Source organism: Oncorhynchus gorbuscha, linkage group LG11, assembly GCF_021184085.1.
Source record: "Oncorhynchus gorbuscha isolate QuinsamMale2020 ecotype Even-year linkage group LG11, OgorEven_v1.0, whole genome shotgun sequence".
Taxonomy (NCBI): domain Eukaryota; kingdom Metazoa; phylum Chordata; class Actinopteri; order Salmoniformes; family Salmonidae; genus Oncorhynchus; species Oncorhynchus gorbuscha.
In genome coordinates, this window is record NC_060183.1 from 33,375,578 (window position 1) to 33,403,243 (window position 27,666).

The 27,666-nt window shown below is 41.8% G+C and overlaps 1 protein-coding gene across 1 annotated transcript in view; it reads right to left on the reverse strand.

The window, feature by feature from the left end:
• Window positions 1-1,008: 1,008 nt before the first annotated feature.
• LOC124048539 (cadherin-23-like) overlaps window positions 1,009-27,666 on the reverse strand; it is a 548,925-nt gene continuing 522,267 nt past the window's right edge. The window contains exons 63-68 of the mRNA XM_046369416.1: window positions 26,475-26,515; window positions 26,267-26,327; window positions 25,911-26,040; window positions 2,768-2,887; window positions 2,468-2,578; window positions 1,009-2,050 (exon numbers count right to left, since the gene is read on the reverse strand). Of these exons, the coding sequence (XP_046225372.1) occupies window positions 1,703-2,050; window positions 2,468-2,578; window positions 2,768-2,887; window positions 25,911-26,040; window positions 26,267-26,327; window positions 26,475-26,515 (811 nt within the window). The 3' untranslated portion in view covers window positions 1,009-1,702. The remainder of the gene's footprint in view (window positions 2,051-2,467; window positions 2,579-2,767; window positions 2,888-25,910; window positions 26,041-26,266; window positions 26,328-26,474; window positions 26,516-27,666) is intronic.

Genomic DNA, 27,666 nt, shown 5'->3' on the forward strand with positions numbered 1-27,666 from the left:
GGGTATGAATACTTTCTGTAAATTACCTGGCTTATCTAACGCCTCATGCAGCCTCCTCTCCTGCAATGCCAGGACATCCTGTAGAGGCCTGTGGATGCTTTCTGTCATTGACTACGAATTACTTTTAGATGGGTCAGGGGTCCCTTTTATAGGGCTGGAGGAGGAGCAAAATTATGCCGTAATGTCATTAACATGACACAATAGTATCCGTGCCATTCCAAACACAAAAACTGAAAAACCAAAACCCAGCTTAATATAAAGTGGTCTACCGGATGTAAAAGGACGGCATGCTTCTTTCGAGCCTGAAAATGAAGAAAAAAAAATTGTAGGAGTAGACCCTTTTGCAGTTTAGAATAATTAGCGTATTATAATATTAGATATTCTGAGAACATGGCAACCATGCTCTGTGTATGTTTGGTGGGACGTTGATTGAATATTCTAACCCTCAGAAAACTGGACACAGGAATGTCCTTGCTACATTCCCAATGAATGTGTCTTGAACATTCATATTGAATATTCTGAGAACATGCAAACTACGTTCTGGGAAAGTTCTGTTTGACATTAAGGGAATGAAACAGTCTTTGCACATCACTGGAACAGTCCTATGAAAACATTAGGTAATGGCAGTGGTGGAAAAAGTACCCAATTGTCATACTTGAGTTAAAGTAAAGATACCTTAATAGAACATGACTCAAGTAAAAGTGAAAATCACCCAGCAACATCCTACTTGAGTAAAAGTCTAAAATAATTAGGTTTTAAATATAGTTAAGTATCAAAAGTAAATGTAATTGCTAAAATATACTTAAGTGCCAAAAGTAAATACTAAATCATTTCAAATTCCTTACATTAAGAAAACCAGACGGCACTTTAAAAAAAAATTTGGATAGCCAGGGGCACACTCCAACACTCAGACATAATTTACAAATAAAGCATGTGTTTAGTCAGATCAGAGGCAGTAGGAATGACAAGGGATGTTCTCTTGATATAATTGTGTGAATTAGACCATTTTCCTGTCCAGATAAGCATTCAAAATGTAATGTACTTTTGGAAGTCAGGGAGAATGTATGGAGCAAAAAATACATACTTTAACTTCACTACATTCCTAAAGAAAATTAAAAGTAAAGTACAGATATCCCCCAAAAAATGACTTAAGTAGTACTTTCAAGTATTTTTACTTAAGTACTTTACACCACTGGGTAATGATCTAATGAGACTCTTAAGGGAATGTTCTCTAAAAGTGTGGGAATGTTGTTAGCTGGGCACCTGGATCTTAGCTGAATGTGTAAGAGACCAAATAATATTCTGCAAGAGATAAGCTGGCCATAATGTCCTATTTATCAAAATGTTTTATCTTAGAAGTCTTTCAGTTTGCTTTGCTATTTTATGTTCCAGGTCTTCAATTGACACACAGGCCTATGCATTTGATCCACCATCAGGCATTAAATGAAATTAAAATCCCTTACACATACCTTCCATGGCTCACAAAGATCTTCACTGGCATTTGAAGTTCCCAGACTATACACACACTCTACCTCCTCCAACCCCTGGCCCTCTGCCCGCTTTCCCAAATCTCTCCTGGCTGTATACTGGTCACAGTGGTCAGTGTCTGACACTCAGTCTATGAGGAGAGGATAGAGGAAGAGTCAGGGGGACAGGAGGACATTCCACTCAGTGGTGGATCTTCTCAGACCAGCGAGGCTAGTCATAACTCCGTGATCTCCAGCGGGCTCTGGGACAGTGTGTCATCGACCTTGTTGTTGTGGTGCAGCGGCGTGGACTTGGCCGACTCAGTACGGGCATTGCGCTCGGTGTACAGCCCCCTGTCGGTGGCGTTAAGCGCCTCCATGGAGCGCGCCAGGGCCAGCTGGTTGTCCTCAGGCAGACTGTTGAGGTCAGAGGTCAGGAGCGTTCCCATGCTGCCGTGAACAACGTGCACACCGTCGGGTCCCCTCATCTCCACGGGGAGCTTGTGTTTGAAGCGCAGCGTACCCCAGCTGCCACCCATGCCCACTTGCTCATCCTCGTCATCATCCAGGTCACTCTGGATCAGCTGGGAGAGGAAAGAAAGTAGAGACATGGAAGAGAGGAATAGGCAGATTATATTAAAGGGTAGAGGGTTAAAGGAAGTTGGGGAATAAGCAAAAAAGCAGCACCAATTGTCTCATTGAAATTAAGTAACATTGAAAGTCAGATGCAGTAATGTTGAAAAGGTGCAGCAGTCAGAAATTAGCCTGAAAGGAATTCTGAGGGGAAAAACAGCAGTTAGCACTAGCAGTCGGTGGCAACATCCTATACAGCAGTAGAGTGGGGTGGCAGTGGCCTACAGGAGTCATGCAAGTAGAGGCAGTGAGACGGAGAAGCGCCAGTGGGGAAAACAGAGGAGTGATATAGCGCCCTCCAATGGCGGTGGCAGGGAGCAGGACAGCACACAGCCACAGGATTGGACCTGCTTCTTCTCACGTCCCACCTCTGTGACTGACGATTGGTCGCCTTGGATGGTCGACTTGGTGACCAGTCTGGCTGCAAAGAGCTTTTTGAGCCTCAGGTAGTCGTCCAGAACCACATTGAGCAATGTGCCCTAATAGGACAGCAGTTAGGGTCACAATCACAGTCAATCAAAATCACATTCACCGTCCCAATATGTTTAGATTACCGCACAGCACCTCAAAACCAATGGTTGTTTTACAAGCAGAAATATTAGTTCCCAACAGGAATGTGTGGTCACTGCCACCTGAGAGGACATATTGTGTGTTTGGGTGTCCCTTACCTTAACGGGCCCCTCCCTCATGATCTGGCCCAGCTTGGCGATGTTGTCATACTCCTGGATGGCTGCTCTCAGGTAACGGTCATCCTCAGGCTTGGCCTGAGGCTTGCGGCCAAATGTTCCCTGCAAGATGTAATACACACACACACAGTTCAGTGAAAGACAAATGCCTGGCCTAGGAGGGCAGCACTGGGGATACGAGAGACACAGAGATCCAGAGCTGACTTTGGCTGGGATTCAATCAAATGTGTACTGTACTGTCGACATGCAGGCGATTTCCATGATGTTCGCTGAGATTGCATACACGGTAAATTCTGTGGATGTCAACTCAAGTGTAAGTTACCTTTAAGTCAAGTGCAGTGCGCGTGTTGATAGTGATTTGATTGAATCACTGCCTGAGGGTCACTCGGAGGGCGGAAAAATGATGACTAATTGGAGCTCATGTAAACCTGAGACAAAATGTGGTGTCATGTTCCCTCGGACTATATACAGCGGGGACTGTGAAGCAACACAAACATAGGTACAGACACATGCATACACACATACGATAACATACGCATTATGCACACATTGTACACATGGATTTTGTATTGTAGATACAGTGGGGAGAACAAGTATTTGATACACTGCCGATTTTGCAGGTTTTCCAACTTACAAAGCATGTCTGTAATTTTTATCATAGGCACACTTCAACTGTGAGAGACGGAATCTAAAACAAAAATCCAGAAAATCACATTGTATGATTTTTAAGTAGTTAATTTGCATTTTATTTGCATGACATAAGTATTTGATACATCAGAAAAGCAGAAATTAATATTTGATACAGGAAACTTTATTTGCAATTACAGAGATCATACGTTTCCTGTAGTTCTTGACCAGCTTTGCACACACAGCAGCAGGGATTTTGGCCCACTCCTCCATACAGACCTTCTCCAGATCCTTCAGGTTTCGGGACTGTCGCTGGGCAATACGGACTTTCAGCTCCCTCCAAAGATTTTCTATTGGGTTCAGGTCTGGAGACTGGCTAGGCCACTCCACGACATTTACATTACATTTAAGTCATTTAGCAGACGCTCTTATCCAAAGCGACTTACAAATTGGTGCATTCACCTTATGACATCCAGTGGAACAGTCACTTTACAATAGTGCATCTAAATCTTAAGGGGGGGTGAGAGGGATTACTTATCCTATCCTAGGTATTCCTTAAAGAGGTGGGGTTTCAGGTGTCTCCGGAAGGTAGTGATTGACTCCGCTGTCCTGGCGTCGTGAGGGAGTTTGTTCCACCATTGGGGGGCCAGAGCAGCGAACAGTTTTGACTGGGCTGAACGGGAGCTGTACTTCCTCAGTGGTAGGGAGGCGAGCAGGCCAGAGGTGGATGAACGCAGTGCCCTTGTTTGGGTGTAGGGCCTGATCAGAGCCTGGAGGTACTGAGGTGCCGTTCCCCTCACAGCTCCGTAGGCAAGCACCATGGTCTTGTAGCGGATGCGAGCTTCAACTGGAAGCCAGTGGAGAGAACGGAGGAGCGGGGTGACGTGAGAGAACTTGGGAAGGTTGAACACCAGACGGGCTGCGGCGTTCTGGATGAGTTGAAGGGGTTTAATGGCACAGGCAGGGAGCCCAGCCAACAGCGAGTTGCAGTAATCCAGACGGGAGATGACAAGTGCCTGGATTAGGACCTGCGCCGCTTCCTGTGTGAGGCAGGGTCGTACTCTGCGGATGTTGTAGAGCATGAACCTACAGGAACGGGCCACCGCCTTGATGTTGGTTGAGAACGACAGGGTGTTGTCCAGGATCACGCCAAGGTTCTTGGTGCTCTGGGAGGAGGACACAATGGAGTTGTCAACCGTGATGGCGAGATCATGGAACGGGCAGTCCTTCCCCGGGAGGAAGAGCAGCTCCGTCTTGCCGAGGTTCAGCTTGAGGTGGTGATCCGTCATCCACACTGATATGTCTGCCAGACATGCAGAGATGCGATTCGCCACCTGGTCATCAGAAGGGGGAAAGGAGAAGATTAATTGTGTGTCGTCTGCATAGCAATGATAGGAGAGACCATGTGAGGTTATGACAGAGCCAAGTGACTTGGTGTATAGCGAGAATAGGAGAGGGCCAAGAACAGAGCCCTGGGGGACACCAGTGGTGAGAGCGCGTGATGCTTCTTACGGAGCCACTCCTTAGTTGCCCCTAGTTGCCCTGGCTGTGTGTTTCGGGTCGTCGTCATGCTGGAAGACCCAGCCACGACCCATCTTCAATGCTCTTAATGAGGGAAGGAGGTTGTTGGCCAAGATCTTGCGATACATGTCCCCATCCATCCTCCCCTCAATACGGTGCAGTTGTCCTGTCCCCTTTGCAGAAAAGCATCCCAAACTAATGATGTTTCCACCTCCATGATTCATGGTTGGGATGGTGTTCTTGGTGTTGTACTCATTCTTCTTCCTCCAAACACGGAGAGTTGAGTTTAGACCAAAAAGCTCTATTTTTGTCTCATCAGACCACCTGACCTTCTCCCATTCCTCCTCTGGATCATCCAGATGGTCATTGGCAAACGTCAGACGGGCCTGGAAATGCGCTGGCTTGAGCAGGGGGACCTTGCGTGCGCGGCAGGATTTTAATCCATGACGGTGTAGTGTGTTACTAATGGTTCTTTGAGACTGTGGTCCCAGCTCTCTTCAGGTCATTGACCAAGTCCTGCAGTGTAGTTCTGGGCTGATCCCTCACCTTCCTCATGATCATTGATACCCCACGAGGTGAGATCTTGCATGGAGCCCCAGAGCGTGGGTGATTGACCATCATCTTGAACTTCTTCCATTTTCTAATAATTGCGCCAACAAATCAAATCAAAGTTATTTATATAGCCCTTCGTACATCAGCTGATATCTCAAAGTGCTGTACAGAAACCCAGCCTAAAACCCCAAACAGCAAGCAATGCAGGTGTAGAAGCACAGTTGTTGCCTTCTCACCAAGCTGCTTGCCTTTTGTCCTGTAGCCCATCCCAGCCTTGTGCAGGTCTACAATTTTATCCCTGATGTCCTTACACTGCTCTCTGGTCTTGGCCATTGTGGAGAGGTTGGAGTCTGTTTGATTGTGTGGACAGGTGTCTTTTATACAGGTAACGAGTTCAAACAGGTGCAGTTAATTCAGGTAATGAGTGGAGAACAGGAGGGCTTCTTAACTTCTTATGGTATAGGCCAAAAGCCAGGGAAAATGCAGTGCGGCAATTTCAAATAAAATTATATGAAAATCAAACTTTCATTAAATCACACATGCAAGATACTAAATTAAAGCTACACTCGTTGTGAATCCAGCCAACATGTCAGTAACTGAAAACCAGTGCCTAAGAAATATCGTTTTCCAACGATATCTCACTGAACAAAACCTAACTCACTGAACACTGAACTGAACAGACAGAGACCTAAAAAAATACAATTCGGAACGGTTCGTCCTCTGGGTCTTGCCTGCTACATAAGTTCTGTTATACTCACAGACATGATTCAAACAGTTTTAGAAACTTCAGAGTGTTTTCTATCCAAACCTACTAATACTATGTATATCTTAAATTCTTGGCATGAGTAGCAGGAAGTTGAAATTGGGCACGCTATTTCTCCAAAAGTGAGAGCTGGAATTCTTACTGGTTGGTTGGTGAATACAAATAAAATGCAAATTAATTATTTAAAAATCATACAATCTGATTTTCTGGATTTTTGTTTGAGATTCCGTCTCTCACAGTTGAAGTGCACCTATGATGAAAATTACTTTTTTACTTTTACAGTCGTGCACGATTGCAGTTCCTAGGGCTTCCACTGGATGTCAACAGTCTTTAGAAAGAGTTTCGGGCTGTTTTGGGGGGTAAATGAGGGAGAAGAAGTAGTTTTTCTAAAGACTCGCATTTTGTCTGTAGTGTTTCCATGCGCATAGCCGAGAGAGCGCGTTCTTTTTGTTTATCTCCGGTAAAGACAATAACAATTCTCCATCTTATATTGTATTGTTTATTTGCGTATTAGGGTACCTAAGGATTGATTATAAACGTTGATTGACTTGTTTGGATACATTTATTGGCAAAGTTTGGGATTAATTTTGTATGCATTTTGAAGGAGGGAAACCGAGTGGATTATTGATGGAAGCGCAACAGCTAAACTGAGTTTTCATGGATATAAAGAAAAACATTATCGAACAAAAGGACCATTTGTGATGTAACTGGGACCTTTTGGAGTGCCAACAGAAGAAGATCTTCAAAGGTCAGGCATATGTCATATCACTATTTCTGACTTTCGTGTCGCAACTCCCCGGTTGAAAATGATTTGTCATGCATTTGTGTGCTGGACGCTGTCCTCAGATAATCGCATGGTTTGCTTTTGTCGTAAAGCATTTTAAAAATCTGACACCTTGGCTGGATTAACAACAAGTTTATTGTGAAGTATTGCACTTGTGATTTCATGAAAGTTTAATATTTATAGTAATTTAATTTGAATTTGGCACTCCGGATGTTGGCCAGGTGGGACGCTACCGTAAATACAAGTATACAGTGTTAGTAGCATAATACCTGGCTAGGCCAGAGGAGGGATTCACTTGTGTATCATTTTTCCTGTGTAGTCCCAGCTAACAACAAACGCTTCCACAACTTTAGAGAATGTTCCCTTAAGAGTCTCATTAGGTTTTCACAGGAATGTTACAGTGACATATAAGGACCGTTTCCAAGAGACCATTCCTTTAAAGTAAAACAGGACTTACCCAGAACATGATACAAATTTTCTCAGAATATTCAATATTAATGTTCTAGGCATGTTTCATGGAAACGTTGTAAGAACATTCCTGTGTCCAGTTTTCTGTGGGTTAGGATAATATTCTATCAACGTCCCACCAAACATACATGGTTGCCATTTTCTACGAATATACGACATTGATGTTCTAGACACGCTTCATTGGAACTTTGCAAGAACATTCCTGGGTATCAGACATCACCTGATGGTCCCAAAGAAACAGTCTCGAAGAAAACACCTAATTGTTTATCATTGCACATCTCCCCTTGTTACTGTGGCCATGCCCATTTTAGGCTCTGATTGGTGAACCACTGATCCATTCACAGCTCTTTGTTTGTTGGCAATTTTAGGGACATTCACACACAAACAATGTTTTTAACAGTGTTTTCAACGTACATATTTGACATACATGATTACATTGTGCATGTTAATTTATATGATAATTATTATCCAGCATGTTCTCCCCTGGGATTTGAATTCAGAACCTCTTGGTTCACAGCATTATGAGCTTTCTGTTATGTCACCATGTTAGTGTCAGTTTATTGATTTGATTGACTTATTTAAAGCCATTTTAGGGCTTTTTGTATACTTCTCTGATGTTGGTAAAACCCTGTTTTAATGTTACCACCGGAATCACTATGTTCAATAAAATACTTTTTCTTGACTGTACTTTTAACAGAGCTGAGATTTACTTCAAAGTGCATTCACCTTATACCTACAGTATCCAGTAGTTTCAGATCTGCCTAGCAAGAAGGGTTTAGGGTTTGCTTCTCAACAGTGTCTAACTATACTTGCTCAATAAGCATATGCCCATGGGATATCCCATATTGGGATAGTGCATAGGGCATTCGTCAATGGGTTTGAGACCTGCTAGGGGAGTCACACTACTCTCACGTTCTAAGCACTATAAGTTGTTGTCATTATTTGGTAATAGATACAACACCCCTAACTGATCAAATAAAAAAACAGTTTCTCATTGAAATATGCTCACCTGTAGGATTGCCACTTAAATTGAAATTATTACCACATTTCCACTATCTCATAAACTGTCAGTAGTTAATTAATTTTATATAGTTGAGCATCTCTCCATCATCTTCTTGAAATCCACACCATATACTGTCATTACATTGTTCATTTAAAAATTTCACAAATCAAATGAAATTGATTTACATAGCCCTTCGTACATCAGCTGATATCTCAAAGTGCTGTACAGAAACCCAGCCTAAAACCCCGAACAGCAAGCAATGCAGGTGTTGAAGCACGGTGGCTAGGAAAAACTCCCTAGAAAGGCCAAAACCTAGGAAGAAACCTAGAGAGAAACCAGGCTATATGAGGGGGGCCCAGTCCTCTTCTGGCTGTGCCGGGTGGAGATTATAACAGAACATGGCAAGATGTTCAAATGTTCATAAAGGACCAACATGGTCAAATAATAATAATCAAAGTAGTTGTTGAGGGTGCAGCAAGTCAGCACCTCAGGAGAAAATTTCATTTGGCTTATCATAGCCGATCATTAAGAGTATCTCTACTACTCCTACTGTCTCTAGAGAGTTGAAAACAGCAGGTCTGGGACAGGTAGCACGTTTGGTGAACAGGTCAGGATTCCATAGCCACAGGCAGAACAGTTGCAACTGGAGCAGCAGCACGGCCAGGTGGACTGGGGACAGCAAGGAGTCATCATGCTAGGTAGTCCTGAGGCATGGTCCTAGGGCTCAGGTCCTCCGAGAGAAAGAGAGAATTAGAGAGAGCATACTTAAATTCACACAGGACACCGGATAAGACAGGAGAAGTACTCCAGATATAACAAACTCAAAAAGGATGTAGCAACTGCAGATTTCCCCTTTAATATATTGTGTTTCGTGATTTGTCCCACGTGATTTTTATATTTGTTTCCACATTAAAACATGGAGATGGATCTCTGTGTTGTGTATTGTTTTGGTATAACTGGTGATGAACTTTAAATCCTTATTAATCATTAGTTGTAATAGAGAAATGAGGGGTGCCATAACCATTAACCTCTGGTGTAGCCCCTCGGCTATCTGTAGGAGGAAAGTAAATGGCGGGGGAAATTAAGCTTGGAATGTACTGAGTGTAGGGAAAGCGATCACGTGGCAAGCATTGACAAGGGGAGAGAGCCATTGATTAGTGATGAAGGGTGGTCGAGATCAGGTCAGGTCACGTTAAGGGAGAAATAAAAGTTTATGGTCCGTATCACTCAGTGTCCTGCCTAGCAGTAAATTACAATATTTGTTCAGATGTGTAGGAGAAGACTCAGCCTAGAAGGAAGGGTTAAATATCAGTGCTTGTGTGAAAAGGTTCTTGTCTAATGCATTGTCTAATGCAGCTGTATAGATCCTCTGGGAAGAATACACTTGCTTTAACTTTTTATGGCTGCAGGGGCAGTATTGAGTAGCTTGGATGAAAAGGTGCCCATTGTAAATGGCCAGCTCCTCAGTCTCAGTTGCTAATATATGCATAATATTATTAGTATTGAATAGAAAACACTCTGAAGTTTCCAAAATTGTCAAAATATCATCTGTGAACTGATATTGCAGGTGAAACCCTGAGGAAAAACAGGAAGTGGCTTTGATTTTGAAAACTCCATGTTCCATAGCCTCCCTTTGCTGGATTTAAAGGGATATGAACCAGATTCCTTTTCCTATCGCTTCCTCAAGGTGTCAACAGTCTTCAGACATAGTTTCAGGCTTTTATTTTGAAAAATGAGCCAAAACAATAACATCTCGTCAAGTGGTCACATGAGTTTTACTCGCGCAACAGAATTTGGACAGCCATTGTTTTCCCCTCTCCTACTTTGAAAGACATTTGCGGTTGATATATTATCGATTATATATTTTAAAAACAACCTGAGGATTGATTATAAAAAAACTTTGACATCTTTCTGTGGACATTATGGAAACTATTTGGAATTTTCGTCTGCTTGTCGTGACTGCTCTTTCCTGTGGATTTCTGAACATAACGCGACAAACAAACAGAGGTATTTTGGATATAAAAAAAACATCTTTATGGAACAAACGGAACATTTGTTGTTTAACTGGGAGTTTCGTGACTGAACACATCCGAAGATCATCAAAGGTAAACAATTACTTTGATTGCTTTTCTGATTTTCGTGACCGAGCTACCTGATGCTAAGTGTACTTAATGTTTATCGTGCGATCGATGCGACTTACACAAACGCTTGGATTCCTTTCGCTGTAAAGCATAATTTCAAAATCTGACATGACAGGTGAATTAACAAAAAGCTAAGCTGTGTTTTCCTATATTGCACTTGTGATTTCATGAATATAAATATTTATAGTAATATTTACTGTATGTAGCGCTATGCTATTCAGCGGTCGTTGATGACACTTATCCCGATATCGGGATTGCAGCCATAATAAGTTAAGCTTTCATAGTGTCCGTCAAGTTTTTACTCTGAAAATTAGAACCAAACACTGGCAACATCATTGCTTAAATGGCAAATGAGAGAAAGTATGCTACTGTTAATATACACATTTCTAATATTCTGAGAACATGGCAACCATGTTCTAGGTACTGTGTGTTTCTATCAGAATCAACGCTACAATTACATACGTTTACATTTTAGTCATTTAGCTTTAATCCAGAGTGATTTACAGTTAGTGCATTCATCTTAAAATAGCGAGGTCAGACAACCACATATCACAGTCATTGTAAGTACATTTTTCCTCAATAAATATCAGCAAAGTCAGTGCTAGTGGGAACAGACAAGGTCATCTAATGCTCAATTGTGTTCTTTCCCGCTATTCATTCATTTTGATGCAGCCCATCCGCTTATCTGATTATCAAATCAAATGTTATTTGTTACATGCTTCGTAAACAACAATGAAATGCTTACTTACTGGCCCTTCCCAGCAATGCAGAGAGAAAAATAATAAAACAAGGAATAGATACACAATGATTAACGACTACATACACAGGGTACCAGTACCGAGTTGATGAGCAGTGGTACGAGGTAATTGAGGTAGATATGTACATATACAGTAGATAGGTGTAAAGTGTCTAGCCAACAGGATAGATAATAAACAGTAGCAAGCAGCGTGATGAGCCAAAAGAGGGTCAATGCAGATAGTCCGGGTAGCTATTTGGATAACTATTTTGCAGTCTTATGGCTTGGGGGTAGAAGCTGTTCAGAGCCCTGTTGGTTCCAGACTTGGTTTATCGGTAATCTTGCCATGAGGTAGCAGAGAGAACAGTCTATGACTGGGGTGGCTGGAGTCTTTGACAATTTTCAGCCTCCTGAGGAGGAAGAGGTGTTGTCTTGCCTTCTTCACAACTGTGTTGGTGTGTGTGGACCATGTTAATTCCTTGGTGATGTGGCCCCCGAGAATTTGAAGCTTTCAACCTGCTCCACTAGAGCCCTGTTGATGTGGATGGGGGCGTGCTCTGCCAGCTCCTTTGTCTAGTTGACGTTGATGACCTCACTGACCTCCTCCCTATAGGCTGTTGCATTGTCTTCGGGGATCAGGCCTACCATTGTTATGTTGTTAGTATACTTATGTTCAGTCCCAGGGTCCCGAGCTTACTTATGAGCTTCGACAATATTGTGTTGAATGCTGAGCTATAGTCGATGAAAAGCATTCTCACATAGGTGTTCCTCTTGTCCAGGTGGGATAGTGCAGTAGAGATTGCGTGTGGATCTGATGGGGCGTGGGTAAAGGGTGTCTGGGATGATGGCCTTTTAACTAATTTCCTGGCTACAATTTTGAGTGCGATGGAGCAATAGTCATTTAGACAGGTTACCTTGGCATTCTTGGGCACAGGGACTATGGTGGTCTGCTTGAAACATGTAGATATTACAGTCTTGGTCAGGTAGAGGTTGTAAATGTCAGTGAACACATGACAGCTGGTCAACGCATGCTCTGGTAATTCGTGTGGCCCTGTGAGCTTGTAAATGTTAACCTGTTTAAATGTCTTCTCACATCGGCTATGGAGAGCGAGATCACACAATTGTCTGAAACATCTGGGGCTATCATGCATGGTTCAGTGTTGCTTACCTCGAAGTGAGAATAGAAGGCTTTTAGCTCGTCTCGTAGGCTCACGTCACTGGGCATCTCGAGGCTGGGTTTCCCTTTGTAATCCGTGATAGTTTGCAAGCCCTGCCACATCTGACGAGATTCAGAGCCAGCGTAGTAGGATTTGATCTTAGTCCTGTATTGATGCTTTGATGCCTCTTTGATGGCTTGTTGGAGGTCATAGCGGGATTCCTTGAAAGCAGCAGCTCTAGCCTTTAGCTCAGTGTGGATTTCGCCTGTAATCAATGTCTTTTGGTTGGGATATGTAAGTACAGTCCCTATGGGTACAATGTCGTTGACGCACTTGTTAACAAAGCCAGATCATTCTACGAAAAGGGTGGCTTTCCTGTCCCGGCCTTAATCACCAGGAAAAACACTTAAAAGTGTGAGATAAAGACACAAAATATGTTTTTTGGTTTTAATTTAAGTGTTTTATTATTGATAAAACATATGTAAGACCGTTATATTGCAAAATATTTTTTAAATATATTGTCGTGCACGGTCAGTACCATAAAATTGTCTTGTCTTTCGGGTCAGGAGTCATGGTTTAGTGACATATTTTGAGTTTAAATTTCATAATACAAAGGAAAGTATTATAGTTTGGACTACTTAGAAAACTACAATATCAAATAAATATTACAAATCATTTACAAGTAATAGCTGTCCCTCAATTTCATGTCACTGGGTGTTAAAATGTATAAAAACCATCACTTTGAAAATATGCAACGTCCTTGACAAATTCTTCCTGGGTAAAAGGTTCATTGGAGATGGGACTGTTTTGAAAAGCACATGGTGAGTATACACTCTCTTCATATGTTAACAATTTGATGATTAACTTGGTAATTCCATGTGAGAACTTAAGATGTGTCACTGGTGTTATACAGTTTATAGTAAGAAAGAAAATTGGATGAAAATTATTGATGAAATTGCATGATTAAGTGATTTATTTACAATTTAAGAAGGGATGCTGACCCACACCTCAGAGCAGCCTACCTTAAACAAAAATACCAGATTTACTTAAAGGATTTAGAGATTCGAAAAAGAGTGAAGGATCTCACAGAAAGGGAAAAAACACAGGATCGAAGAAAATGGCGGGTCAGACAGGCAAAACACAGAGCGAGATTGACAGCAGGAACAACAGTTGACTCACCCATCCACTCCGGATGAAGTGGGGGGTCAGCCGACTTCTTGTTCCGCCACGTGAGAGACATAACGGATGCAATGTCTTTCTACCAGGAGTTGAGGGACTCCGGCAGTCAAATACAGTTCCTTTATGTCAGCGAGGAAGATGTGGAAAGAAAGGCACAGAAGATGTTTGAAAGGAACCATGCAAATGCACCAGGTTGTAAGTATCACACCTGGCATCCTAAAATATAGAGACATAAGTTGTCTCTGCCAAGCAGCGGAAGGCATGTGGGATTGCCCATGTTATGGACTCCAAGAAGTCACCCTCCCGATAATGCCGGCTAATGGCCGTGATCTCTCACCTAAACATCAATCAGATGTCATCGATCTGGACACCTCAGTTCCACTTTGTCCAGATGTCATCGAGTCTCATCACAGTGGACAGTGGTGTATCGTGAACTACAACGAACAACCATACCCTGGCATTATACTGGAGGTTGAAGAACATAATGTAAAAGTAAAGTGCATGCACAGGAATGGTGTCAACAAGTTCTACTGGCCAAGGACAAGAGATGATATCAACTGGTATGGGGATGATCAGATTGTTTGTCTGATGCCAGAGTTGCTGACAGTGAACAAAAGATCAGTTCAACTTTGCCACAGTATCTGGAAGTAGTTGGAGGAGCACCTGACTCTGAAAATGGCAGATGTGAACTGGCTACTAGTGAAGAAGACGTCAGTAGCTAGAAAGCAATGGAGATTGGCTCAGAGATGATAAGAGATGGACGAGACACCATAACATGGCAAACATATCTGAAGTAAATGTGAAGAACAATACAAATTCCATGAACATGTTTTACTGCATAAAATGTTTTCGTATCAGTGTGGTTAGGAAAACAATTTTAGTTCCTGTTGAATGTTAGTGTTTTAGTGGACATGTTTTATATGTTTGTATGACAATGTTGTGTTATCAAAGACACATTTTAGTCAATTAGGCTTCATCTTTTGTCTTACTCTTTGACCAATAACCCTCATTTTATTGTTCATATTAAATCAACCCATCTTATGAAATCTGAAATTATTTGTAAATTAAAGTATTACTAATAAATTGATAAAATTTGTTTGAAATAATCTTAAATTTGTCATTGGTTTCACATTGTGCCACTGGTGTTACATTGCGTCACTGGTATTACTGTATGACATATTGGTGTTCTGGCATCAGTCTCCCAATTGAATTGAATATGTTTGTTGTATCTATCCAACTGTTGCTAAATTCATTAGTAAACATTTCAAGGATATGATCATTCCATTTTGATGACTCAACCTAATTTTTTTCCAATGTTACAATAAAACACAATAAAAATGTCAGAAAATGTCAGAAAATAACTGCATGTTTAAAATGAATTATTATTAATCCAAACAATTTCTTAGCATTATCATTAACCTTTTCTCTCTTTGATTATATATGCAAATTAAAGACTGAAATGACCTTCTAGAAAGCCTGAATTGTCATCTAAAATGTCGGTAACACCAGTGACAAAAAGGCAGCACAAGCATTTTTTTATGTAATGTAGTACAAATATATTAAACTGTCTTATTTTGATTTATAATGTGAAGCGGTTAACTATTATCTGACTAAGTTTTGATTTTAAAAAATAATAAACATTTGTAAAAGTTAGCTGTTCAAAAAAGCTACCATTTTGATAGAATGACCCAGATGTGGTAAACTCCGCAATGTAATCGGATGGATCCTTGAACATATTCCAGTCTGTGCAAGTGAAACAGTCCTGTAGCTTAGCATCCGCTTTATCGGACCACTTCCGTATTAAGCGTGTCACCGGTGCTTCCTGTTTGAGCTTTTGCTTGTAAGCAGGGATCAGGAAGTTATGGTCAAATTTGTGAAAGGGATTGTGAGGGAGAGCCTTGTATGCGTTTCTGTGTGTAGAGTAAAAGTCATCTCTAATTGCGTCGCCTCTAGTTGTACAAGTGACATGCTGGTAAAAATGAGCTAAAACTAATTTTAGTTACCCTGCATTAAAATCGCCGGCCACAAGAAGCGCCTTTTCTTGTTTACTTTATGGTCCTATACAGCTCGTTGAGTGCGGTGTTAGTGCCAGCATCGGTTTGTGGTGGTAAATAGACAGCTACGAAAAATATAGATGAAAACTCTCTTGGTAAATAGTATGGCCTGGAGCTTATCATGAGGTATTCTAACTCAGGCGAGCAAAAAGTTGCGACTTCCTTTACATTAGCGATCGCTCACCAGGTGATGTTAACAGAGACACGCCCCTCCCCCCTCATCTTACCCGAGGCTGCCGACCTGTCTTGACGATGCATGGAAAAGCTAGCGAGACGTATATTATCCATGTCCTCGTTGAGCCATTAGAATATTACAGATCTTCATGTACCATAGTCTTGAATGGAGATCGTCCAGTTTTTTTTCTCTAGTGACTAAGTTCTCCAACAGAACGGAGGGTAGAGGCGGTTTATTTGCATGCCAACTCGTCAGGAAGCCGGCTCGTCTGCTTCTTTTGCGCCGTTACTTCCTCTTTTGAGTCCCGGGGATTAGGGCCTGGTCCAGAGTAAGCAGAACGTCCAGAGCTGCCGACTCCTTGAAGTATAAATTGCCATCCAAATCGAGGTTAGTGATCTCTGTTCTGATCTCCAGAAGCTGTTTTCGGTCATAGTAAATTATGGCGGAGACATTATGTACAAAAGAAGTTAAGATCAGCGTAAAGAAACACACACAAAATAGCAGAATGGGTCGGGAGCCCGTCAAATGGCTGCTATCCACTGCAGCGCCAATTTATCAGCAGTAACAGATGCTATAACTTTGGCAAATGTATTTCAATTTATCAGGGGTATACTGCAGCTCCTCCAGAACCCTACGCACGGCTATGATTCTATAAGGAAATAAATGAAGTGCAATGCTGGAGAGATGAGAGTTGCAGGCTCATGTCTATAAGAGCAGAGAGAGATCGCAGAAAGACAGTGAATCTCATTGTAGCTCTGTGAGAGATACGGCTACGCGTTGGTCTCAAATATTATAACTTTTACACTGCAAAAAGTGAAAATAATTTTTCATGCCACAAGAGGTACCAGACCCGGCCAAAGAGGTTATGGAACAAAACAGAGACTGGACGGACGTACAATGTAATATTGTATGTCAAATATGTACATTCAAAACACTGATAAAAGCACTGTGTCTGTCCCAGTGGTACACCAATCATGGCCTTGATAGGCCCGGCAACAGTAACATGACGTGATGTTGTAATGATGCCATTTCTTGGGGGGGAGAACGTTTCTTTAGGACCATCAGCTAATGTCCTGAGAACTGATGGTGGGACGTTGATAGAATATCCTAGCTCCCTGATCTCGCGAGCTTACATTCTGTTTCACTACACGGATACAGTCTGGCCACGACCAGATTGAAACCGTTTGAGCCCCTCCCCTCCTTCCACCATACGGCCAGACCAATCAGGGTCCTCTGATCCTCTGTGGGGGTGGTTCAATTTATTACAACAATGAGAAGTGCCTGTAGTCAAAGTCGAAAATCATAACAACAATGGCTGCTTTTGGGGAGGTCTATGTTGAAGCAGAACTGGAGGGCATAATTTAACTGAAAGAATAGCAAATAACTGCATTGAAGGCTTTTCTCAGGAAAAATATTTTTTCGTTATTTTCCGGACTGGGTTTTGCCAAGAGCTTGATTTTCCAGCTTGCTCCGCTGGTAGTCAAGAAAATGGAACAAATCGAGTGTCGGGTTGGTCGCCCTACATAACTATGGATGTTATCGTTATAATTTCTAATCTAGACTATGTTGGATTAACAATTTAGTGTATGCTTTCAAAAACACTCCTGTAAAAAAATATTACATCTGGAAATACAGCAGTGTGTCTAATATTTTCAAAAACATTAGATATGACGCAGGTTTTCCTTTGAGAACTTTCCCTAACTTTAGGCTATTATAATGGCTATTATTACTGATTCATTAGTGCATGTATTTGTCTTTCACATACACCTGTTTTGGTGAGTACAGCATCAGTGCCTACATTGTCAACAACCTTCCAGTATTCAGATTACACAACATGCAAGACAAATTCTGCACATCATCAGTGACTTTCTTGGTCTATAGTAGTTAGTTGATTAACTGCTCAAAAATTAGACTGTGTATGTTCCAAACCATATCTGTATGGTGTTACTCTAAATGCAACTGATTAACACTGTCATAACAGTTGCTCAAAACTTTCAGTGGTGCTGAACAGCTGCCTCAGTAAGGCTGTTCAGTATTCAAGGACTTGTTTTCAGCCCCGGGAGAGTAAGGCTGGATTTCAGAAACTATGAGAACTAGCTTTAACTGAAGATGGCCTGCAAATTCTTCAACTTCAAGTAATGACAGTTTAAAGCCAGCAAGCCAAAGGACAGGGATGCCTTATGCATTTTGTTAATTTATGTTTAAAGGTTATAGGTTGTTACGAAGACATGACCTGACACAGTCATTTAAAATATAGTTCCATCAGTAGTGATGTCCACATATTCCTACAGTGGGGTTGTGTTCAGTTCTGTACATGTACATTTGATGAGCTAATCTGAAAATAAATTATGTATAGGGTTCTATACATTTCTATAGGATGCATTTTTCTAAATAAAAGTGACTGATTGTAACTGCTTATGTTCATTGTTGGATGCAATGTTCAGACATTCACGGAAGTTGTAACAGCATAACACAATTCCCATCCAAATCAAATAACGTAGGCTATATTAGTTCTAATGCTAAGTGATGAAAGAGTGAGCTAACACAAGCCATCATATTTAACTACCTCTTGGCTGATAGAAACCATAATGTGAATTAGCTAATAGCATTACTATTTACAATTCATTACAGCACCAGTGATCGAAATGCAGTGCATTCAAAGTACTCAGACCCCTTGATTTTTTGCACATTTTGTTACTTTACAGCCTTGTTCTAAAATGATGAAATGAAATGTGTTCCTTATAAATCTACACACAATACTCCATAATGACAAAGAGAAAAAAGTTAATTTGAATTTTTTTTGCAATGACACTCGAAATTCAGCTCCATTGATCATCCTTTCTACAATTTGATTAGAGTCCACCTATGTGGTAAATTAAATTGATTGGACATGATTTGGCAAGGCACACACCTGCTTATATAAGGTCCCCCAGTTGAATGTGCATGTCAGAGCAAACACCAAGCAATGAGGTTGAAGGAATTGTCTGTAGAACTCCCCTAGGGAAGGGTACCAAAACATTTCTGCAGCATTGAAGGTCCCCAGGAACACAGTGGCCTCCATCATTCTAAAATGGAAGAAGTACCAAGACTCTTCCTAGAGCTGTCCGTCCGTTGGGGAGAAGGGCCTTGGTCAGGGAGGCGACGAAGAGCCCAATGGTCACTCTGACAGAGCTCCAGAGTTCATCTAATCGGATGAAACCAAGATCGAACTCTTTGGCCTGAATGCCAAGCGTCATGTCTGGAGGAAACCTGGCACCATCCCTACGGTGAAGCATGGTGATGGCAGCACCATGCGGTGGGGATGTTTTTAAGAGGCAGAAATAAAAATAATGGGGTGCAAAGGAGCAAAATAAATAAAATAAATACAGTAGGGAAAGAGGTAGTTGTTTGGGCTAAATTATAGGTGGGCTATGTACAGGTGCAGTAATCTGTGAGCTGCTCTGACAGTTGGTGCTTAAAGCTAGTGAGGGAGATAAGTGTTTCCAGTTTCAGAGATTTTTGTAGTTCGTTCCAGTCATTGGCAGCAGAGAACTGGAAGGAGAGGCGGCCAAAGAAAGAATTGGTTTTGGGGGCGACCAGAGAGATATACCTGCTGGAGCGCGTGCTACAGGTGGGTGATGCTATGGTGACCAGTGAGCTCAGATAAGGGGGGACTTTACCTGGCAGGGTCTTGTAGATGACATGGAGCCAGTGGGTTTGGCGACGAGTATGAAGTGAGGGCCAGCCAATGAGAGCGTACAGGTCGCAATGGTGGGTAGTATATGGGGCTTTGGTGACAAAAAGGATTGCACTGTGATAGACTGCATCCAATTTGTTGAGTAGGGTATTGGAGGCTATTTTGTAAATGACATCACCGAAGTCGAGGATTGGTAGGATGGTCAGTTTTACAAGGGTATGTTTGGCAGCATGAGTGAAGGATGCTTTGTTGCGAAATAGGAAGCCAATTCTAGATTTAACTTTGGATTGGAGATGTTTGATGTGGGTCTGGAAGGAGAGTTTACAGTCTAACCAGAATATATAATAAAATATATTTTAGTCAGATTGGTCATGGCTCCCGAGTGGCACACAAAGGGACTGCCTTGCTGTTCTCCAGCAATATCCACTGAAAGCGCACGAGGGCAGGGGATGGGCCGCAGAGCCGCGCACAGAAGACAGACCTAGCTCATGGGTACGCGAGGAGGAGGAAGGAGAGGGGGTGGACCCCCACCCTGCCACACTGGCAACACTTTAAGCGGCATTGCACTAATAATGGCGCTGACTAGGGAAATGTTCCAGATGTTCTGTTGTTAGTGCCAGTCTGCATGTTCAAACTAAAACAATATAACTAATAATGGCATCTTTATGCTTTCATTAATAAAATAATGATAAAAATACTTGGCGGAGAGTCAAGTAATATTTTTCAGATATACTGTAGGCCTACCTAGGTGACATGAGTCTCACTAGTGTTGAGTAATGTGCTGTTAAAAGTGGTGTGGGTATTATTTATTTAAAGAGCATATATGATTTGGAGCAATAGCCTACAACTATTTTAGCACTGTTTTGTGCTACTATGAGGCAAGCATGGGGACAGGTCTTGATAAATCAATGAGATGTATATTTGAACTGATTCTCCATTTGGGTATAGGTTAGACTAGAATTAGAAAATTAGGGTGTAGAAATGTTATGCTTTTAGTGTAATGTTAATTTAACTAGGCAAGTCGGTTAAGAACAAATATTGATACTCCTTCCTCCCTGTTGGGGAATTGAACCCCAGTCTCCCGCGTGCCTGCAGGACACTGGATTCTTTTGCTAAATAGCCCAGTACTGTACTCCCGACCGTCACATTGTACAGCGCCATATGTTCTGTTCAATCCCAATGGAAAATAATAGTTTTTTTTGTTTTCCTTGGAATAGAAACACCGTAATATTAATCAAATTAATCCCAAACTCTAAAAGTAATTGGAAAGGTAGATAAAAATTCTAGAGATTTTGTACATTTTGAAATTAGCCGAGTATGAAAGTGAAGTATCAGGTTCTGACAGTAGAGAGCTGCTCGCAACCTATTGGCCATTGAGAACCCTTAATCTGAGGACCCCTTTCCCACCGACAAAGTCCCTCTGAAGATGCTGGTGGTGATGGAGGCAGACAAACAGTGGGTGAAGTACGGAGGGTCTGCGATTGTTGCAAGGCCGCCAGCCATTTCACCCTCCCTGACCCTGCTGTTGAGTCCCAGTCCCAGTCTGGAGTGAGCCCCTTGCCATCCGCCTCTGAGGCTTAGTGCTTCAAGCTGTTTCTGACAGAGGAGCTGGTGGGAGACATAGTGGAGGAGACCAATTGCTATGCCTTGGAACTACAGGAGAAGAGAGAATCAGGGGAAACTCGCTAAATGTGTGACAACCACAATTAGTTAAATGTACACCTTCCTGGTGAACTCCTTAAGGGAATACTGGCACACGGATCCTATGTTTGCAACTCCCTTCTTTGCCAAAGTCTTTCCCTAAGACTGCTTCCTAGTTCTGCTGCAATGCCTGCATTTCATCAACAATGCTGTTACCAACCTAAATTACACAAAATAACATAGCATTTTGTAGGGTCTTTGTGCCATACAAGGACCTATGTAGTGACACGACCCTGATGTTATGGAAGGGTAGGCTGGCATTCCGTAAATATATTCCCTACAAAGGCACAACTTTGGCGTCAAGTTCTTTATTATATGTGACATGAAGACAGGATTTGTCCAGGACATTAAGACTACACAGGGTCCAACACTGACATCCTACATTATGAGGTGATAATAATGCTGGCTCCTCATCTCGAGAAGGGCCCACTTGGTATGTGGACAGTTGGTACAGCAGTCCCACACTCTTCCAGCATCTGCTCTCCAACAGCACATGGGCCTGTGGCACAATCCTGTTGAACAGGAAGGGGATGCCGGCATTCGGAAGCAGGAAGATGCAGAGGTGGAGTTCAAGGAGAACGGTCAACAGCTGGCACTAAAGTGGCATGACAAACGAGACATCCGTGTACTCTCCACTGTCCATACAGCAATCATGTTGGCAACTGGGAAGTTGGACCACCTGACGGGAGAGAGAAACATCAAACCAGACTGCGTGCTTGACTATAACCTAAAAATGGGGCATTGGATAAGGCGGACATGATAAACAGCTTTGTGGAATGTGCTCTGAAAACAAGTGGTACAAGAAAATATTTTTTCCATCTAATCGACACTGCTGTCCTCAATGACCACATAGTTCACCACCAGCTAATAGGTGAGACGATTACGGAACTATGTTTTTGTAATTTGACATACAAATCACATACAGTTCCAAAATGCAATTACATTTACAATATCTCATCCATCTACCCCCTCATCATCCTCACCACTCCCTCTTCCTCCCCACTCCCTCTCCCCCATAGGTAAGGTGATTACCTACCAATAGCACAGAGAGAACCTCATGAGAAAGTTGCTGGAGGAGCATCACACCCTTCGGCGTTCATCAACTTGGGGCTGCAGACAATCCCCTACGCCTCAATGCACGGCAAATCCCCCAAACTGCTGCTCAAGGGGTGGGGGGTGGGAATGCAGTTTTTATTGTTCAATCACTGAATATTGAAATATGGGTTATGCATATTAATGAGTTGTCAGCCTTTTCTTGTTCTTTTTTCCCTCTAGTAAAACTTGTTTTTATTTTTGCTGTTCAGCCACTACCAATACTTTAATAAAATAGACAACCATTACATATATGCCTATGTCTATTCTTGTTGTTTTTTCTTCCAGTAAAATGTTCAAATGTGCTGTTCAAAGAGTATGTTGCCAGCATACAAAAGCTGGCCTCTTTCTTTGGCAAGAAAGAAGTCCAATTCGAGTTATGATGTTGGCAAATAATATTCAATAGTTTGTGTGTGCGGTTTCTGAAAGTACAGAATAAAGTGGAATTATTAGTAATTACAATGCAATATCAGGATATAGCAATAAACCAATATTAAAATGAAGTAACATAACACTTAACACATAATATCACATAATAACACTGTTATAAAAATAATCATTTGAATGAACAAAATCATAAATATGAATGATATAAGACACAGTAAGAAACAGTAACTGAAGAGCTCCAAAAGGGGGCAGGGCAGTGCAGAGAAGGGCTATGCTAAACAAGCCAAATTAATACACAGGCCATGGTCATGATGAAGCCTGGGCAGCTTCAAAGGATACAACAGAAGCTAATACAAGAATGTTGCTAGCTACATAAGCACAGAATACTTTATGCTCCATATATAGCTACATAAGGTATGCTACAGAAGAAACAACATAACACGATATACAGAAACTATTATGCTAACATAATAAAGCACGCCACTTACTTTGATAGGAACACACAAATGTCCAAAATAGTTATTAGTAAGGAAAACAGCAATGAAGGCAATGGGGGCGCCAGCCGGAAAATGCACCAGGGGTAAAACATTCGGGAAGGTTCTGACTGGAGATGCATAAATGCTTGCATACTTGACCTGGGGAAACACTGGGGGAGTGCTTGTGCTCTCATCAAAGAGAGAACTTTGTCCGGCTCAGCTAGCTAATATTCATCTTAAATTAAAATAGCATGCCTCAGATGTAAATTTTCTGGCACAGTGAAATGGGCTACTTCTTTGTGAATTAATGAGTAGGTGGAACGCACCTCATTTCAAACCGTTGTTTGAAATTAATACTGTTGGTTGAAAATAATTTGAAATTGACAAGTTGAAACATAGATAATTAGCAGGAAGCTAATTGGTTTGAGGGCAGCATGGGTTAACTGTCCTGTTACGTGACAATCAAATGTTGGAACAGTGAGCGCATTCAGACATCACGCTCATAAAAAAAACTCACGCTGGGGGGACCACTAGAGAGATATTTGGATGTGAAAATATTAAGGGAATGCCCTGTGCAACGTAACGTAAACATTGTATGAATGTCATCACAGCTGAGGATATTTTGTGCTTTGGCAACCTATATCTTGTAATTTTTACATTTACATTTAAGTCATTTAGCAGACGCTCTTATCCAGAGCGACTTACAAATTGGTGCATTCACCTTATGACATCCAGTGGAACAGCCACTTTACAATAGTGCATCTAAATATTTTAAGGGGGGGGGGGTGTGAAGGATTACTTTATCCTATCCTAGGTATTCCTTAAAGAGTAATGTACCCACACTTCTCCCACAACCTAATGAAATGTTCTGGGAACCTTTAAATAACTTAGAAAGGCTGTTCTGTCAACATTCTTGCAACATCGAAGGAATGTTTTGTGCACCCTGATACAAACATTGTCTGAATGTTAGCACAACTGGACAGTTTTAGTGTTTTTGCAACCAAAATCATGTCATATCCACACAAGGTTCCCACAACCTAAATACATGTTTTAGGAACTTTTAAAGAACATAACAAATGTGCTCTGGGAATGTTCTTGTAACATAAGGGGAATGTTTTTGCACCCTTATGCAAACATTGCACAATCATTCGTACAAGTTGACAGATTATTTTGTGATGTCCCCGCAGTGTTTCCACCAGACTGTTCCCACAACCTAAAGAAACATTCTGGGAACCTTTAAAGAACAGACAAAATGTGTTCTGGGAAAGTTCTAGCAACATGGCGAAAGTTTTTTACAAACATTGCGTAATCATCAGCACGGCTGGACAGTTTTTGTGTTAGGAGAACATTTTTCACAACCTAATGAATGTTCTGGGAGCTTTCACAGAACCAATTGTGGTTTGCTGGGTGTACTCATAGAAATGCATGAACATACATAGATAGCAGTGGAGCCTCCTCAATGGAGGCAGGGGAGGACCATCCTCTTCAGTGAATTTCATAAAAATAAAAATGGTATAACATTATTAAAGTTATCCTAAAACTATACTGAATCTACAGTATTCACAGGTCACCAAATAATTGATTAAAACACACTATTTTGCAATGAAGGTCTACCGGAGAACATCTATCTGTCCTCTGGGTATATTGACTTCAAGTACAAAACCTAGGAGGCTCAGGGTTCTCCTCCGCTACATAGACTTATACAGTAACTATGACAACGTCCAGAGGATGTCCTCCAACCGATCAGAGCTCTTGCAGCATGAACTGACATGTTGTCCACCCAATCAAAGGATCAGATAATAAATATAGTACTTAAAGCATAAGCTACAGCAAGCTAGCACTAGAGTGCATATAATGTGGTGGGTAGTTGACTCAAAGAGAGAAAGAGACAATAGTTGAACAGTTTTAAACACATTTACTAATTTTTTGCGAATAGGGCCCGCTGGTGTAACTGCTAAACTGCTTACTGACTCTATCATGACTGCATGATTGTAGCGGGTTTACTAACGCATTAGGTCTATTAGCTATGTTGACTATGACGTTACAAATAGCAAGTATGGTGACAACGATGTAGGCTGTGTTTAGCGGTTATAATATGGTTTTGCTTGGAAAGGTTTTTTTCACCTGGTCTCATACAGCTGATGTGTTGTGCATTGAAGTCCACAAGCGAAGGGAAAAGGTAAGAGGAGGAGAGTGCATAGATGCGAGAAGGAATAAAATATGTCTGCTATGAAAAGTGAACTGTCTTTCCACGTGATCGGGGTGTATTCATTCCGCCAATTCTGTTGAAAGACATTTCTTAAATGGAAGCAAATGGAACAAAATGGCGATAAACATACCTGAATATGTCTAATAAAAATTATTGTTTGCAACTGTTGGACTTATGATTGCCCCCTAGATCAGCTAGATACAGGTAAGTGTGAAGGAGGTATTAAATGTGTCACTGCCTGTCCATTTGTCACCACAACATTTTCTCTCAACCTGTGTGCACCAGGTTGTAAACTTTCATTCATAGGCTAGGTTGTAGGGAAAAGTTGAGTATCGTGTAGTAGCCTAAACCTATCAATGTTAAAATGGAATATGAATGAAATCTTAAACGGCACCGACCGCCGCTGTTTAATAGCTGTACTCACGTGAGTAGGCACGGGGCTGTTCCACAGGTCAGTGATCTCACTGAGGTTTTCCGGCAGGTCGTCTTCATGCTCTGCCTGGGCAGCTAGCTCCAGGTTCCGACAGAACGGGTCTAGCCACACAGGGTTGGCCCTGAGAGTCAACAACAGTCTTAGCTATAACCTTACACAGCTAACACTTCATCAGTCTTATTAAATATTGTATACACAACTGTCAGATATTTAAGATCAGCACTGCATGTATCTGTGATCCTGCAAAAGGAATATGCCCACACATACATCATATCAATGACATGAGTCAAATGCAATAAAGTACTGTAGGTTTTAAAATGCATAAACACTGTCATCTATTGTCTCACCCCTCAAATGAGTATTTATTGGTGTTGGGCAAATCCAGGATGTCCATGAGACCTTGCTTCCCTGGAAGACAGAAGACAAACAGGTGAATTATGAATTACAATCACGCACACACACACACGTACACACACAGCTAATCAAACTAGTCCATAGTTTGCCACATCCTGCTGTTAGGCTTGCAGGGACTTTCCCCTCGGTGCTGTCTCTCACCTGTGGATCCTGCTACAATGGCTTTCAGCTTCCTCTTGTGTCTGTAGCATAGAAAAACACACAGACAGGTGGTGAGACGTTCAACATCCTGACATAGCCATGTCAAAGTATCTATCATAGCCAGTTTGAAGTAACACCATTACAAATTCCGTTGACATGAAAAACATGTTCATATATTTATTTATTTTATTTATCCATTATTGTACCAGGTAAGTTGACTGAGAACACGTTCTCATTTGCAGCAATGACCTGGGGAATAGTTACAGGGGAGAGGAGGGGATGAATGAGCCAATTGTAAACTCGGATTATTAGGTGACCGTGATGGTTTGAGGGCCAGATTGGGAATTTAGCCAGGATACCGGGGTTAACACCCCTACTCTTACGATAAGTGCCATGGGATCTTTAATGACCTCAGAGAGTCAGGACACCCGTTTAACATCCCATCCGAAAGACTGCACCCTATACAGGGCAGTGTCCCCAATCACTGCCCTGGGGCATTGGGATATATTTTTTTTTTAGACCAGAGGAAAGAGTGCCTCCTACTGGCCCTCCAACACCTCTTCCAGCAGCATCTGGTCTCCCATCCAGGAACTGACCAGGACGATAGAGATGAAGTGAAAGAGCAATCTATACTTTGATACACAAGAACATATTGTAAAATGAAGTGGTTAAGTATGAGTAAGCTTATTGGATTGTATAAGTTAAAGTGGATCAGTATGCTATGTTTGACAATAAGGGTGACAGAGGGTGGTGCGAACAGCCCAGTATATCACTGGGGCCGAGCTCAATGCAATCCAGGACCTCTATATCAGGCGGTGTCAGAAGAAGGCCCCAAAAAATTGCTCAAGACTCCAGCCACCCAAGCCATAGACTGTTCACTCTGCTACCGTCTGGAAAACTGTACCGGAGCATCGGCTCTCGGAACAACGGGCTCCAAGACACCTTCTACCCCCAAGCGATAAGACTGGGTACCATTAATTGACTATCTTGCACTGACCCTACGTACACTCACTAGACTATACAAACCATATACATTGACACTCCCACACAAAAGCCACATACATTCATGCACACTACATACGCCCACACACACATTACACACACACGCAGACCAACACAACACAAACACACATACATACATATTACACACACACACACTTTTACACTCATCAATTGCTGCTGCTACTTTGTT